Genomic DNA, 14,768 nt, shown 5'->3' on the forward strand with positions numbered 1-14,768 from the left:
TATTTTTCCCTTTTTCCCATTATTTCCAAAGAATTCCGGTTTTTCAATATCTATTATGTCTTCGTCATCCTTCTCAAATTCTATCCTGATGCTCATTCTAACATTTCAGTCACCCAGTATAATAATTTTTCACGTTTTTTCTATTCTTTCCAAAGAATTCCACTGTTTTTAGTAGGTATTATGTCTTCCTCATCCTTTAAATTCCATTCTGTTAATCCGTCTCACAATAACAGTGATCTAGTACCATGATTTCTCATTTTTTTATTCTATTCACAGAATTACTGCTTTTTAAGAGCTCTTTTGTCTTCCCCATACTTTAAATTCCATTCTATTGGTCATTTTAACATTTCAGTGACATAGCATTATTATTTTTCCCTTTTTTCCCATTATTTCCAAAGAATTCCGGTTTTTCAATATCTATTATGTCTTCGTCATCCTTCTCAAATTCTATCCTGATGCTCATTCTAACATTTCAGTCACCCAGTATAATAATTTTTCACGTTTTTTCTATTCTTTCCACAGAATTCCAGTTTCTCAATATCTATTATGTCTTCCAATTATTTTCTATTATTTTTCTATTTCATTCACAGTATTCAAGCTGTTCAGTAACTATTATAATAATATCTTTTTCTACGACCGTGCGTTTTAACCCACTTTCCCGTACGCATTATAGTTTTGATGTCACTTATCACAAATTATGCAAATTTTGACCTTATTAGATAGTTTTTTACTTCTGAGATTATTACTATTGTTACTACAGGTAAATAAATATTTACGAAATAGTCCATCAAATAAAATTTAAACTTTTTCTAGCTTTTTGTAGCATTTTTAATTTTTTGAAAATATAAAATAATACAGATATTTTTTTATCTAACCATGTAATTGTTACTAAAACGTCAAAGTTGTTCAAAACGCCTTGGAAGTGACCTAATAAGTACAATCTTCTTCTAAATTAAACCACATTGAACCGAATCCGAAACAATAATATTATTCATCCGGCGAAGAACTTCCTATTTTGAAGGCTGCAAATGAAACTAATTCCGACCTGCCAAATGACTTAGAACCGTTGCCGTCACATCATCGTCATCTTTATGCGACCTGCAACCGATGCCATCCTCATCGACGTCATCTACCTTCCAGTTGAAACCAAATAACTCCATTGGACCGGCAATTCTTACTAGTCTACAGAATGCAACAAATTGTGTTTTTAATGTTAATATTTATAATAATTAGTAGTTTTTAGTTAAAGTTTTGTATGTTTGTTGGAATAAAATGATTTTTAAAAAATGGGTTGGTATACTTTTTTGTATATACGGTCGTAGAAAAAATAATGTTCCTAACTCATGCGTAAAGTGTCTTTCCCGCACTTGACCGCTTGCCCGAACTCCGCTCCGCGTCGTTCGGGACAACTGCAGTCGCGTGCGGGAAAGTATCACTTTCCGCACTTGTTAGGAAAATAACTATTCCCATCCTTCACATTATATTTTGTTGGTCATATTCCCAAGTTAAAAATACAAATAATAAATTTTACAAAACTGTTATTATTTAGATTACTTTCAGCTATTATCCAACATGAACTTATATTTGTTGAATAAAATTTCACATCATTTTTTATTTATTACAAAGTAATTGATAAGAATATCAACACAAAACCCGATATAACTAATAAATAATTCAAAATATTTCCCGTGAAAGGTGTTGCCGATTTAAAAATATTCAAATTACGGTTTATTTATCAAATTATGTTTGACAATTATATTTATTCAAAATGGCTGATTTCAATAATTTATTATAGATTATGGGGTTTCTATTTTATAACAAGTCCGGTAAAGTATGGTGATATTAGTAATGAAGTGAAAAAAAATTTAGTCCCACATTTAGTTCACACTTCCATTAATAAACAAAATTTGTAATCTATATATTCATAGGATTCAAAATTCAATATTCAACGTCACTTTGAATATGGAATTTCGTATACTATGAATTTAAAATTTTCACAAGAACTTATACAAGTTAAATCCACCACTAATCTCAATTAATTATTTCCCAGATGATGAATATATAAGTATTCGAAAGCTTGGAAAATATATTAAAGTTAGTCCACTTTGGTGTTTCATTGCCACGTTCCCAATAAGAAACCGCTCATAATATAGCTGGCAAAGACTTCGTTACAATAAATGAATCCTTATTTCTCTTGTTCGCATCTTCACGCACGATTTTTTTTTGTTATGTTGGTTATTGTCAGGAGAAGGTTCTTATGAAAGAAAAAAAACTAGAAAATGTCGCGGAACATTAGAAAATTTGATAAAACTTTTTTAAGAATACTAACTTCTAGTCTAACCTTAGCGCTTTAGACAATATAAACTTTTTAAATATAACATTATAACCTTTGACATAGAATTGACAGATTGCGTGCTGCAAATATCATCAAAGAGTTACCAACATAACAAGTGATATACTCAGTTACAAAGAAGAATTCAATAGTTTTCTTTAGTTTACATTTTAATTTCCGTTTTTGAAAATGCCAGCAATTAGATGTACAAACTTAAGTCGCAGAATTCGCAATGTAAATCAAAACTCAGCGAGTTGTGTGGTGCATGTATGGAAAGAAGGAACAAAATCTATAGCATTCAATATGATGCTATGGGAATCCGGTAGTAGAAAAAGACGCGACAGGCCTAGGACAAAATGATTAGAAAAGGTGGAAGCTGACATAAGAAAAGTAGGAGTTATAAACTGGCAGGAAAAAACTTTAGAAACGCTAAGCCATTATTATTTTAAGGTTAATCGCAGGAAAATCTTTTTATACAAACAATAATAACAGTTCAATTTTTTCTAAACTAATTTACAAAGAAGCGTATAGTGTTCATTTTGGAAAAATTGAAAAAAAAAACAATTTGTTTTGTCAAATTTATGACGCCATCAACATTTCTTTTTAATTGGATACTAGGATTTAAGAATTATTTCCATTATAAAAAAATAATTTAAGTAAGAGCCACATAAGAAAAAAACGTAGAAACTTACTAAGCAATCTATTAAACCTGAACTATTTCTTACAGGAATTCTTCAAAATGTGTCCAGTTCACAATCACAACATATGCCAAGACAATGTTGGATCTGATTTACTGAGTGTTCAATCATCTGCGGAGTTATACGAGTAATTTCATGTCTAATTTTGTTCTGAATTGTCTGATCGATTAATGTAGGTACGACTTTTCAAATATTCTCACAGAAAACAAATCAAGGGGGTTAAGTTCAGGTGATTTAGGTGACCACTCTATTGATCCACGTATTCCAATGCACCTAATTTAGTGTTACACCATTTTATTGGAGCCCAATTTTGCCATCCAGGTTTTTCCTATTATTTTTATCCGAAAATTCCGGAAATAAGTTTATTTGGTTTTTTCAATTCTCTGTTTTTTCTTTTGTGACGTGTTTTTGCTTTATATTATTATATGTTATATGTAGTGCCGGATTTACCATTAAGTCCCAGCCTAAGGCAATTAAAATAAACGTTATGCATTAATTTGAAATATGCTTCAAGCTTCAATGCCATAATGGTGAAGCTAAAGGATCCAAATAATTGCTACCACCATCAATGTTTTTCAATTGGTGTTGTTCTACCCATGAGGCGACCCGGGAAAGGTGGCTCGTGTTAATGCGGCCTAGTGCCACAGGTACCCCACTTCAATATTTGTCGACGTGATTCCAACTCAGTTTTACTTTTAATAAGTCGTCTGATACAATTTTCAATAGTTATGAAATGGCAAGTACAGAAAATGTTCTGCTTGCTTCAGAAACGACATAAATAGATATTAGAATTAGTACACACAAACTGCATCTCTTGATAACATGTATTCTTAATTCAAGTATTATTAATGCTGATAGGTTTGTTTTCAAGAATCAGCAGAGGCCCCACAATTTATGAAGGGATCAGTACTACTAGTTTCCTGGAGAGACAACGAACATGAGTGGAATGGAGGAATAGATCTTTCGAGACTTTTATTTTCCATATCATCTTGAATTTTCTTTGACTATCGATGAAATATTTGAAAATGGGTTTCATGGCTGTATTTCTATGGTTAATCACAGAAATGAGTCTAGTGCAACGTTGCCAAATAATAACAAACGTCTTAGTTTGTGTATTCTTTAGTTGAATGTTTTCGATAACCACAAAATGGTCATTTGAAACTTTTCTTTCTATCATAAATAATGTATTAATTATGTATGTAATTGTTTTAATCAAATTTTGAATAAATAATACAAGTGATACATGTGATTTTTATTTCTATAAATAATTAAATTAAACTTTTTGTACCTTTTTGCTAAATATACTAATTGAGAGAAGCTGGTTTAAAAAAGCGGACTTTTCAATTTTTTTCATCAAATTCACTTCGCTTTTCCCAATAGAGTTATATAAGAGTAAGTGAGTTTCAAAACCTAAAAAATATAAATGAAAATTCTATTTTTAATATAAATATACCAATTACAGCAAGAAACATTGGTCTATCCATAATTCCAAATGCTCCAGCATGTAGTACTTGACATTTTTGACATTTATGAAGGACAAACAAAATATCTTTTTTCAACTCTTCGTTACATTCATACCACGGAGCATTATATACTGCCACAGCCAATTCTGTCGACTGAAATATGGAGTTTGAGTTTAATATTGATACATCAAATAAATATCTACATTATGGAATATTAAAAGAAGGTTCTAAGGTCACATTCTTTCAATTCTTGTGGTAATTACAGCTTGTATGGGTGTAGCTTAACACCAACGTTTGAAATTCGTTGCAAACTTCGTCGCCAAAAACTGTAACACAGACGATCTCTTGCAAGTAGACAATCGTGGATCTTGTACAGACTTTACAACACTCTCAATATTGTCTTCGCTCCTAGATGTTCTTTTGTCTAGGACGATATTTTCTTTGTGGCTTAAGTGTTTAACTGATTTCTTAAAAATGATTCACCCATATTTTAATTAAAATTGCACTCGGAGCTTCTCTAATTTGCCATAGCCCAGACGGTAGAATATTAGAATAGTTTTTTGTTCTACTATATTTTCGTCTTCTTTAAGTAATAATAAATAAAGTTTAAGACTCACTTCTTAAATTTGGAAATAGTACCTATACAAGGGTTGATACTTAGGTTCTGAGATAGACAAATAAAAACAAATATTGGATGGCTTTTTTGTTTTTCAATATATTCTCCTCCAAGACCAATACACTTTTATATGTGTTGAAACAGTTGTCTAAGCATGTTTTCCATTCTGATTGAGATACCTTCAAAACATGTGATTTGAACGCATCAACGCTTTTTACTTTTGATCTGCAGGAATAAGAAGGAATTATTGGGTACTAAACAAGGACTGTACAACGAAAGACCCATCAATTCGGTGTTACAACTGTTCAAAAACCTTTTCGTTTTTAACTGATGTGTGAGAGCTTGCATTGTCGTGATGGAGAGTGATTCGTCTTCTGCGATTGGTTTTCCTAATTTGTTTGGACACTTCTGATAAACAAACGCTGGTTAGGTCCAGTTGAAAGACCGATACAGTCAATATTGCTTAGATTCGGGTTCATATACATAGATCCATAATTCCTAACGATCTTATAGACGTCTTTTGATGCACCGCCATTGAATTTCTTCATTATGTCTTTAAACAATCGTCACGAACTTTTTTTGGAGCATGCGAGCAAATCTTTTTGAGTTTACGCACAGCATCGGTGTTTTCTGACACAACAACTGATTTTAAACAACCTTCACTAAATTTATTCTGTAGTAAGTACGACCACGATTCAAACACTGTAGCTCGAGATGGTCGAACGAAGTTTTCGGCAAACTGCTGTTGGTTTAATTCATGTCGAAAATCATCGAACGAAAATTCCATTTTTTGACCAAGTGTTGTCATATCTCAAAACTTAAGAAACAACCTTAGTAATCATGAATATAAACTGTTTACCTCATCTTGCAGACGTTGGCCACTGATACAATCCATAAACAATCCCCAAAACCATCCTGTACATACCATTATGGTAGTTAGTGATTTCGACTACAATCAAAAATATATCCGTAAAGATTCTAGCCTTCATTATCACACTAAACTTACATGCAAAAATGTGAACGCACCTATTCCCATTATAATCGAAGCTACAACCATATGCGTGAACATGAAAATACTAAACACTTCGTTCAGTCTATCCACCAAACTGTAATATTTAAATTTTCATTATTAACCATATACAGGGTGATTAATCTTGGAGACCGTATTATTATATATTTGAAGAAAAATTTTGGCCTACAGTGGAAAGGAAAAAGATGCTCGGTGAGTTTCTTTACTTTTTATATCGAATTTAATAGATCAGACACTTCTACAGGTTGTTTGTGCACTGATAGAAGGAACCGTTGGTGATATTCACACTGAACACACTGTTTACACTACCACTACGCCAAAACTTACAATTACACTGTCTGACGCGCGCTTCGATAACCAAGTTATCGTCTTCACAGACTGAAGGTAACCTGAAGTTGATAACTTGGTTAACGAAACGCGCGTCAGACAGTGTAATTGTGCGTGAGTGTAGGTGTAGTGGTGGTGTAAGCAGTGTGTTTATTACGATAAAAAGACTTGTTATGATTCAAAAAGATTGTTAACAGTTAACATGTAAATCATCAAAGACCATTTTTGAGCACCAAACAAATATTTTTTATTATATAAAATATTCTGTTGCAAGTCAATAAATCTGATATAAATCATCATTATATAATATTGTCTGCGGTCGAAAAATAGTCACTAATATTATGAATTTGCCTAATATTAACAAATCTCTTCAAAAACTATGATATACAGTGTGTATAAGTTTCAATTTTGGGAGCTTGAATTTTTTTTAACTTATTTCATATGAATATTTGATGAAGTATTTCAATTTTCATCCGGTTCATTCAATATATTTAATGTACTTAGCCATCTTCACAAGTTGAACTACTTTCTGAGCCTCCGGAAAAAAACAGTAGACTGGCAACAGATGTTATATCTAGTACTAATAGGAGTCCAGCATCGATTTGATACGATTACCATTCAAAGCGACAAACCTATATCCAAAAATATTGTTACAGATATTGAGATTAAAAACAACATTTTAATAAGCTAAATTGTTAATAATTTTCCAAAAATTGTTAGTTGAATGCCTAGGAACCGCTAAAAAGTTTCACTTGCTTTGTGGATTTATAACATCACACAAACATTGTATTACCAAAAAATAAGTCACTAAAAATTATACTTATTTTCCTTTCTTTGTTAATTCATATTAATTGATGTCTTTCGATGTCTATTCATGTCAGTTGATGTCGATAGACGTCAATTAACATCAATGAATGCCAATTACTCTCTATTGATGTCGTTTGTCAATTGATATCTATTGATGTCGATTGTCGTCAATTAACGTCAATTTTTGACTAATGTTGTCGATTGATATCGATTGTCGAATGATGTTGTTTAATGTCTTTTATTGTCGATTGCCATCAATTAACGTCAATGAACGCCAATTACTGTCTATGGATGTCTTTTGTCAATTGAGGTCTATTGATGTCGATTATCGACAATTAACGTCAATTTTTGACTAATGTTGTCGATTGTCGAATAAAACATTATTAAACAACAGTTTAATGTGATTTGATGTCTATTATTGTCGATTGCTATCAATTAACGTCAATGAACGCCAATTACTCTATATTAATGTTGTTTGTCAATTGATATCTTTTGATTTGTATTGATGTCGATTGACGTCAATTAACGTCAATTACTGACTATTTGGAATGTGGATTCAGTATTTATAACGTTGTTTTAGTTTGAGATATTGTTTTCGAAAATGTTGACAAGCATGCTTGTGGTGCTTCTCGTAGATTTACTCATCTAATCGTCCTATCCGCCGATCAGGAAACGTTTTATTCGAATTCGTGTATCAATATGAAATTATAGCTGGATAGATGGCATAGTATCATTCAATTACTCAGACATCTTGAATATGTTGTAGTATTGCTCAATTTTATGGTCGAGTTTCAAATATCGAAGCTTCAATATGGACAAAAAATAAAAATATCCATATTATACAAATACATATACGAGTACAATTATTTTTATCTGACGATAATTGAAAAATCAGGAATATACTAGAAATAACTACCCGAAGAGAGCATTGTGGTATCTTATAGCAAAATGAAACTGTTTTTTTCTCACTAATGGATCCTCTTGAGACAAAGCTTCCAATATAACGTGTTTGATATCTCTTATTCTAACTACTATATGTTGTACAACTTCGAATACCTGCCAAGCCATCAACCCAACTAACATGTATAAATGATGAGTCTGTAAGAAAATACATTACAATATTTTTCTTCTATCTAATCTAATCTAATCTAATTAGTTTCAACAAACAGATAATAATAGACGTTTCGAACATAAAAAATTATTTTTCCTTTTCCAAAATACGCAACAATTAAATTATTGGTAATTGCATTTAAAATTTAGTGAATAGATTTAAATATGGTGTTGAAAAATTGACAATTACTAATTAAAAAAAAAAGAACAGAGAACACGCTCGTTTTCAGGTCCAACATTGCCAGAAAATCCAGTACTACTAGCAGTACTTTTTTTGGTTTTATAGGGTAAAGATGAAGACACAATCCCTTGCTACGCAAAATCGTAATGGAAAAAGCGAGCTTATTTCATAAATGGCTAATAGGCTCTGATTTCAGTGCAAGGTAAGGTGTAAAGTAATTTCAAAAAATGTCATGGCATACACCAGTTGCAAGTATTAGGTAAGAAAGTCTCTGAGGGAAGAGAAGACGATCATTCTAAACAAATCTATAATGCAAATTAATCGCGATTGTTTTAGAATAATAAGCCTTCTCCATTGAAACTAGTGCTCCTGGATCAAAGGTATCTAAAGAAGGAACCACTTTTATGACTTGTGCAAATTCAACAGGTAATCATAATTACAGTTACTAGTCGTAGGAAATGCCAAAAAGCCAAGATCCTCTGGATCCGAAGAGTTACCAGTTATTAGAAATATTTTACTAGGTTGGTTCAGAGGACACATGGTCCCAGATGCTGAAGAATTGATTACAGAAACTTCAGACCTTCTATTCAGCATTTGGATCAAAAAGTAATACAAAATGTTGGGACGAATTACAAAAATAAACTGCTATTTCAAGTTTTTATGTAGCAGAAGATGACGTAACGCAATATTGGGATGACATGTAATCTTGGCCCGAACAATTCAATGTAAGAAATATGAATTAGGATAAAATTATGGTTTGGACGTGGACAACGAAGTCCCACGCAGCCATGGGTATACAGAAGAAACCACTTCTTAACAACCTCAAGAGAATTGAAGAGATGATGAGATCGTAGCCCTCAAAAGACTGACGGGCTTAAAGCGTTGCATAAGATGATCACGAATTTGACGCGCTCAAGACGTTCATAAATGTTAAAAATACACACCAAATTGAAAACTGTACAAAATGAACACGAAGATGACGCTGGTTCGCTAGTAAACATAACTTTAAAAGTGCATGTATATAAAGAAATTTGAGCAGTGATCAACGAAATAGATCCAGACGAATTTTTTAAACATAGAAGAATAAATTGGGGCTTATATGATCAACTTTTGAACTTACTGAGCAGAGACTCAACAAAACTTTCAATGAGAAACCTTATTATCGATTAGTTGATCACCAGTTTTGTCATGAAATTTTCAAATGGGAAAATGATCCCTATATTCTACCAAATTTTAGTTTTCTTGTATACAGTCGATAGTTATATGGCCAATTATGAGCACGAAGTCATTTTTCAGGTTATCTGCAGCTACACTAGAAAAGTGAGATTAGGTTTTTGACGTTCAGCGACGATCAGCGCGAAAAAAGTAGAAATTTGGTTAACTTCGACATTAATATCGCGTTCAAGCACGATAATTGTGTGCGTTATCACAGTTTCTCAAAAAATTGAACTATTTTTGAAATTTATAAACGTCTAGAGTTCATTCTGTTTACCGCTTGAGAATGCTGAGTCTTTTATTGACGATTTTTCAGCTTTCAATATCAACAAAATCCCTCACTTACAAGTTATGTCAACAATTAATACTTGTTTGGACTGAGCTGATGGAAATGACTTGTCTTGATACAATAGATGACGGTTTGTAACTTTTCTTGGACAATAGAAAGAGAATCCGCCAGAGCAAAATAAATTACTTTATTAGTAAGTGACTTAGACCTAACGTATTTTGTGATTTGAATATGTATCTTATAACAAGAATAAGAACTGTCACTACTGGTTAATATTCTCCTAGTATTCCACATATTATAGGACCAACCTAACTCGAACTTGATCTGATTGTTTGCAAATTAACCCGGATCACGTTCATTGTTGTTCGGAAACTGATCCAATTAATCGGGTCGTAGTCATATGTTACGATCCTTTCCACTCTTGTAGACCTGTAGGTAAATACGATCAGCTGTCGGATTGTTTCATTTGTCTATGGTTTTTTGAAATTTAAAAGTTATTTATTCCCTTTAAATGGCTTGCTACTAGTAATTCCCATGAGGAATTGATGGGTTACTGAAGTTTACGGTTTTTATACATTTCAGCATAAAAAAGCTTATTGGCATTAAACTTTAGTGCAAAATCTGAGCAAGGGAGTAAATTTAGAATCTATTATACAACTAAATAAATACCATGGAAGAATTTACGCATAAAAAAGTAATAAAAATTGAAAATTCTTTCTTGTAGATCACGTTTTAAATTTAAAATTTGCACCGAAAATTAAACGCGACATTCGGAAACTGTGATCGAAATCTTGTTCTGGGTTAAAATCCGCAATCCACTGAAAGCAATCAAATCATGATGATATAAGTAATTATTATTATACTCACTCCAAGTATTTGAAGTAATAAATAGATTTCTCGTACAGGAGTATAATCAATGTCAAATGGTAACCAAGTGTATGTGACAAGTCCACAAACTTCAGTTAAATTAAACCTTACGTTCTCGTTGCGACAATTTTTACCATCAAATATATTTGAACCTAAAATTAGAATGCATACCAATAATTCCAAATATATATAGTGCATTCTCGAGTATTTATTAAAATTGTCATTGTTAATATCGAAATCTTTGGGTTTTCCAAAAGTATTAAAGTCCGACAAGAAAGTATACATCTCGGTGACATGCTTCATTTTGATAAGGTACGCCCAAACAGCAACGTAACATGTTAATAGCGAGACAATGAATGTTAAATCGGTGTCAATGCGATTATATTGCCCACCTGAAACAATTAATCGATTTATTAATTGATTTACAAAAAGTTTTAGAGCAATTAATGCACAATATGTTCAGAGGAATGTTTTGAAGTTCAAAAATATCGATTAATAACAAAATCAGATCATTATAAGATAGAGCAAGAACGTAAAAAGAAATTGCATATCTATGAAGACAAAAATATCTTAACCTGCCACCCATATCGTCATTTAAATCAAATCGAGCATGTAATAAAAACAAGTGATAGCGATAGATAGAAAGATTTATAGGTGACCCAGTATCATCAAACTAAGTTGCTTTATTTATCTTTCACTATTCGAACCAATACAACTTTTACCAAACTACTACACATTTCGCATCATCAAATAACCGGATTGGAATTTTTTCGCGGACCAAGTTTCCTTTAATTCACCCCAAGCTATAAATTATACAACTACTGATAATTTAGATGACGCAGACGAATTCCAAATCATCGATGCACAGGACATCGTCGTTCCTCTATCCTATGACAAACTATTCTCGTATTAATTCGCTAAAAATTACAGTTATACAAGCTACACATTTTCTTACAAGAAATCCAACACGGGTAACTTAAGAAAGAAAGTGAAAGTCCACTACAAATGATTGAGCTATTAACAAGAACGTGTGCTTCGGAAAAAATTAGACGGTAAAGTTGCACGTCCATGCACAAGATCCAAAAATCTTCACCTAGAAAGACAAAATTGCCTAAAATTAACGCACCAATTGGAAAATCTGAATTCATTAGTCACTGTCATTGAAATATAACCTACGTATACATCTGACTGAATGGAAACACTCACTATCAAAGTCATTAAAACGGCTTGTCGAGCTGAGAGAAACACTACTACCAGACAACCATTAAAAAGCTAGCCAAAGAGCGTAATCCCCGTGTTCTATGACCTATTCAACTCACGTTTAGAGTTTCCTTACTGCCAATATTGTCCTCATCCACAAACCCATTAAAAACCCTACAAAACCTGAATCTTATCCCACTAATCAGCAGTCTGGGTAAACTCCTTGAGACACATATAACCAAGAACAAAATCAGGGACTTTTGTATCGAGCACATCATTTCAAATATCAAAATTGGATTCAGGTCTGACTAATAAAGCCATCACCAATCTTCACATTACTATTGTAAATGTTAAAATAAGTTATTACTGATGTAAACTATTCACCACCCGGACTGGAGTTCAACAATTCTCCATACTGACCCACTTTTATACATCACATATCATATCATACCCAGGTTCTACTATACAGCCGAAAGCATTTAGGCAGAATCTACCATTGATTAGCAATAGGCTATAAATTAAGGTCTCTCATTGGTTTTGCATTGACGTTGCTAATTTTGACTACATCCGTATTATGGACGCGTACCTACCAAAAATCTTATTCATAATCTTCTGCAAAAAACGTCATACTTGACCAAAAACAACATAATTCAAATTAGCGAATGTAATTTTCAAGTACTCAGTAGAAAGTGTGAGCAACTATTTTATGATATCGACATATGCATGGGGCATTGCACATGTACAAGTGGAATCCTCGGAAAACTTTGTAAGCATCAGACGGCTGTGTTGTCTTTTTATACTGATCCTATTGCAACTGAGGCTAATGATAGATACTCGATGGCAGTTTTGGCATTAGGAGATAACGCCAAGGAAAGTAAGTCCATCAGCTGTTCAAATAATCCAGATTTAAATGAAATAGGTTTAAATTATGAAAATTATGATGCTGTAAATGAAAATACTGAAACACTGTCAGTCTTAGAAAGCAAAAATGCTAAGGATAATGAGTTTGATCATTTTCCTAGATGCACTACGAGAATAACATACTAAGTTTGGTATATGTAAAGTACTTTTGAACAAATATTTAAAAAGGCTGGAAAAGGCTAAAACAACAAATAGTTGGGATACATTTTTAAGTACGTACGGTAGTACCTTTGGCCTACGCAATCGAGCTGGTGCTTCAATAAGAGTTCAGCCGACGTCCATCTCCAGAAGGAAACTAGATGTAACTAGAAGCAGTAAGCGTCGACCTGCAGGTCGACCAGCTACTAGTGAAAAAACACACTCAAAAAGGAAAAAAATCTCGCTTTGAATGTAAATAAAAATGTACCAAATGCGAAGTCGCACTAAACATAAAAATGTTACTGTAATAATTTAAAATGAACATTACTCGAATTGGTGCTAGAAATGAATGGTGACTCTCAACAACCTGTCCTGTCGTGTCACAGAGTCATTCTAATTTCTAATATGCCCTAAATGATGACTTAAAATCACACACCCTATATCTCAGCAACTAGACCCCGGGTTCGTATTCCTATATCAAAATGGATCCTATATTGAAATCTCTCCGTGGTAGAGCGTTGTCAATCGAATATAAAAACACTCTGTATGCATAAAACATAGGACCTTCAGTCGATTATAGAGCAATCGTTTACCTCACCAATCGGCCTTAATAAGGGTTTTGTCTTATGAGCAGACGATTCTCACAGTCCTGATTATGCTCAGGCAACACCAAAAGAAAACTATCCTACTTCCCTTTAGGTTATGAGTAACGGCCCAAAAAGTAATTCCTTTTAAACACCTTGCTTTTCTAAAAACAATACTTGTACCACCATAAAGTGTAAACCCATAGTCTGAAACCCCATCTCACCCATTGTTGGTATTGCAGATTTTATGCGGTTTCTCTATAATATAGATATCTCGTTCATCAGCCCATTGGTTGACGAAAATAATGAAAGCGTAGATGTTTCTCCCTCTATCTCTCTGCATTTTTACGCCAATATACCTCGCGTAACGAACTCACAGGATCACACACATGAAACAACGCTTTGAATTCACTCTGCAGAAGAAATAAATGCATTATAAGAACCATCCAAAGCCAAATTTATTTATTAGTAAAAAAAGTTAGTAACCCAGTAAGATAAACCAACCTCAACGAGCAGCTCTTTAGTAGTATCGTATCTGTAGTGGAACATGGACATTGGTCAGCGCACGATTATTAACTTTCATTTCAAGTTTAAAAAATTGCAAATGAAACTCACGAAATGTCAAAATATCTCTATAGATATAAACCTGGGACAAAAATCAAAGGAAAACCACAGACTCACCTCGTCTTAAAAAAGAAGAATCAAATTCAAAAATCCAGGTTATGTCACCTTTTTGATTTGTTTTTAATAAAATAATTCTCACGTCGTAACTATAAATTGTAAAGTGTATAAGAAGTTCACTCACTTACTACAGTGTGGATCACGTGTAAAATACTGCTCGCCATTGTTAAGGACCCAAAAATAGATATCATAACGAATCTCAAAAAGAAAAAGGTACCGGGATTTAACATTGTTTCTTCCGGAGGAAGAACATGAAATCTTCTTAAAATGTTCAGTGTTACTGACATGCATACAAACTGTTTGTTTCCC

General features: G+C 32.8%; 1 protein-coding gene across 1 annotated transcript; it reads right to left on the minus strand.

The window, feature by feature from the left end:
- Positions 1-4,326: 4,326 nt before the first annotated feature.
- LOC130447114 (odorant receptor 49b-like) lies at positions 4,327-14,768 on the minus strand. Its single transcript, XM_056783771.1, has 7 exons — positions 14,584-14,768; positions 10,936-11,327; positions 8,190-8,371; positions 6,116-6,215; positions 5,969-6,058; positions 4,491-4,646; positions 4,327-4,440 (listed from the first exon to the last, which is right to left on the minus strand). The coding sequence occupies exons 1-7, from the start codon at positions 14,744-14,746 to the stop codon at positions 4,390-4,392; spliced, it is 1,134 nt and encodes a 377-aa protein (XP_056639749.1). The 5' UTR covers positions 14,747-14,768; the 3' UTR covers positions 4,327-4,389.

This window comes from Diorhabda sublineata, chromosome 7 (assembly GCF_026230105.1).
Source record: "Diorhabda sublineata isolate icDioSubl1.1 chromosome 7, icDioSubl1.1, whole genome shotgun sequence".
NCBI classification, from domain to species: domain Eukaryota; kingdom Metazoa; phylum Arthropoda; class Insecta; order Coleoptera; family Chrysomelidae; genus Diorhabda; species Diorhabda sublineata.

Excerpts from the sequence above, each read along its gene's own strand:
- LOC130447114 (XM_056783771.1), bottom strand. The coding sequence starts at position 14,746 with ATGTCAGTAACACTGAACATTTTAAGAAGATTTCATGTTCTTCCTCCG. Across the intron at positions 6,059-6,115 it reads GTGCGTTCACATTTTTGCAT|TCGAAATCACTAACTACCAT; the intron begins GTAAGTTTAGTG and ends TTTTGATTGTAG. Across the intron at positions 4,441-4,490 it reads ATAGACCAATGTTTCTTGCT|GTTTTGAAACTCACTTACTC; the intron begins GTAATTGGTATA and ends TATATTTTTTAG.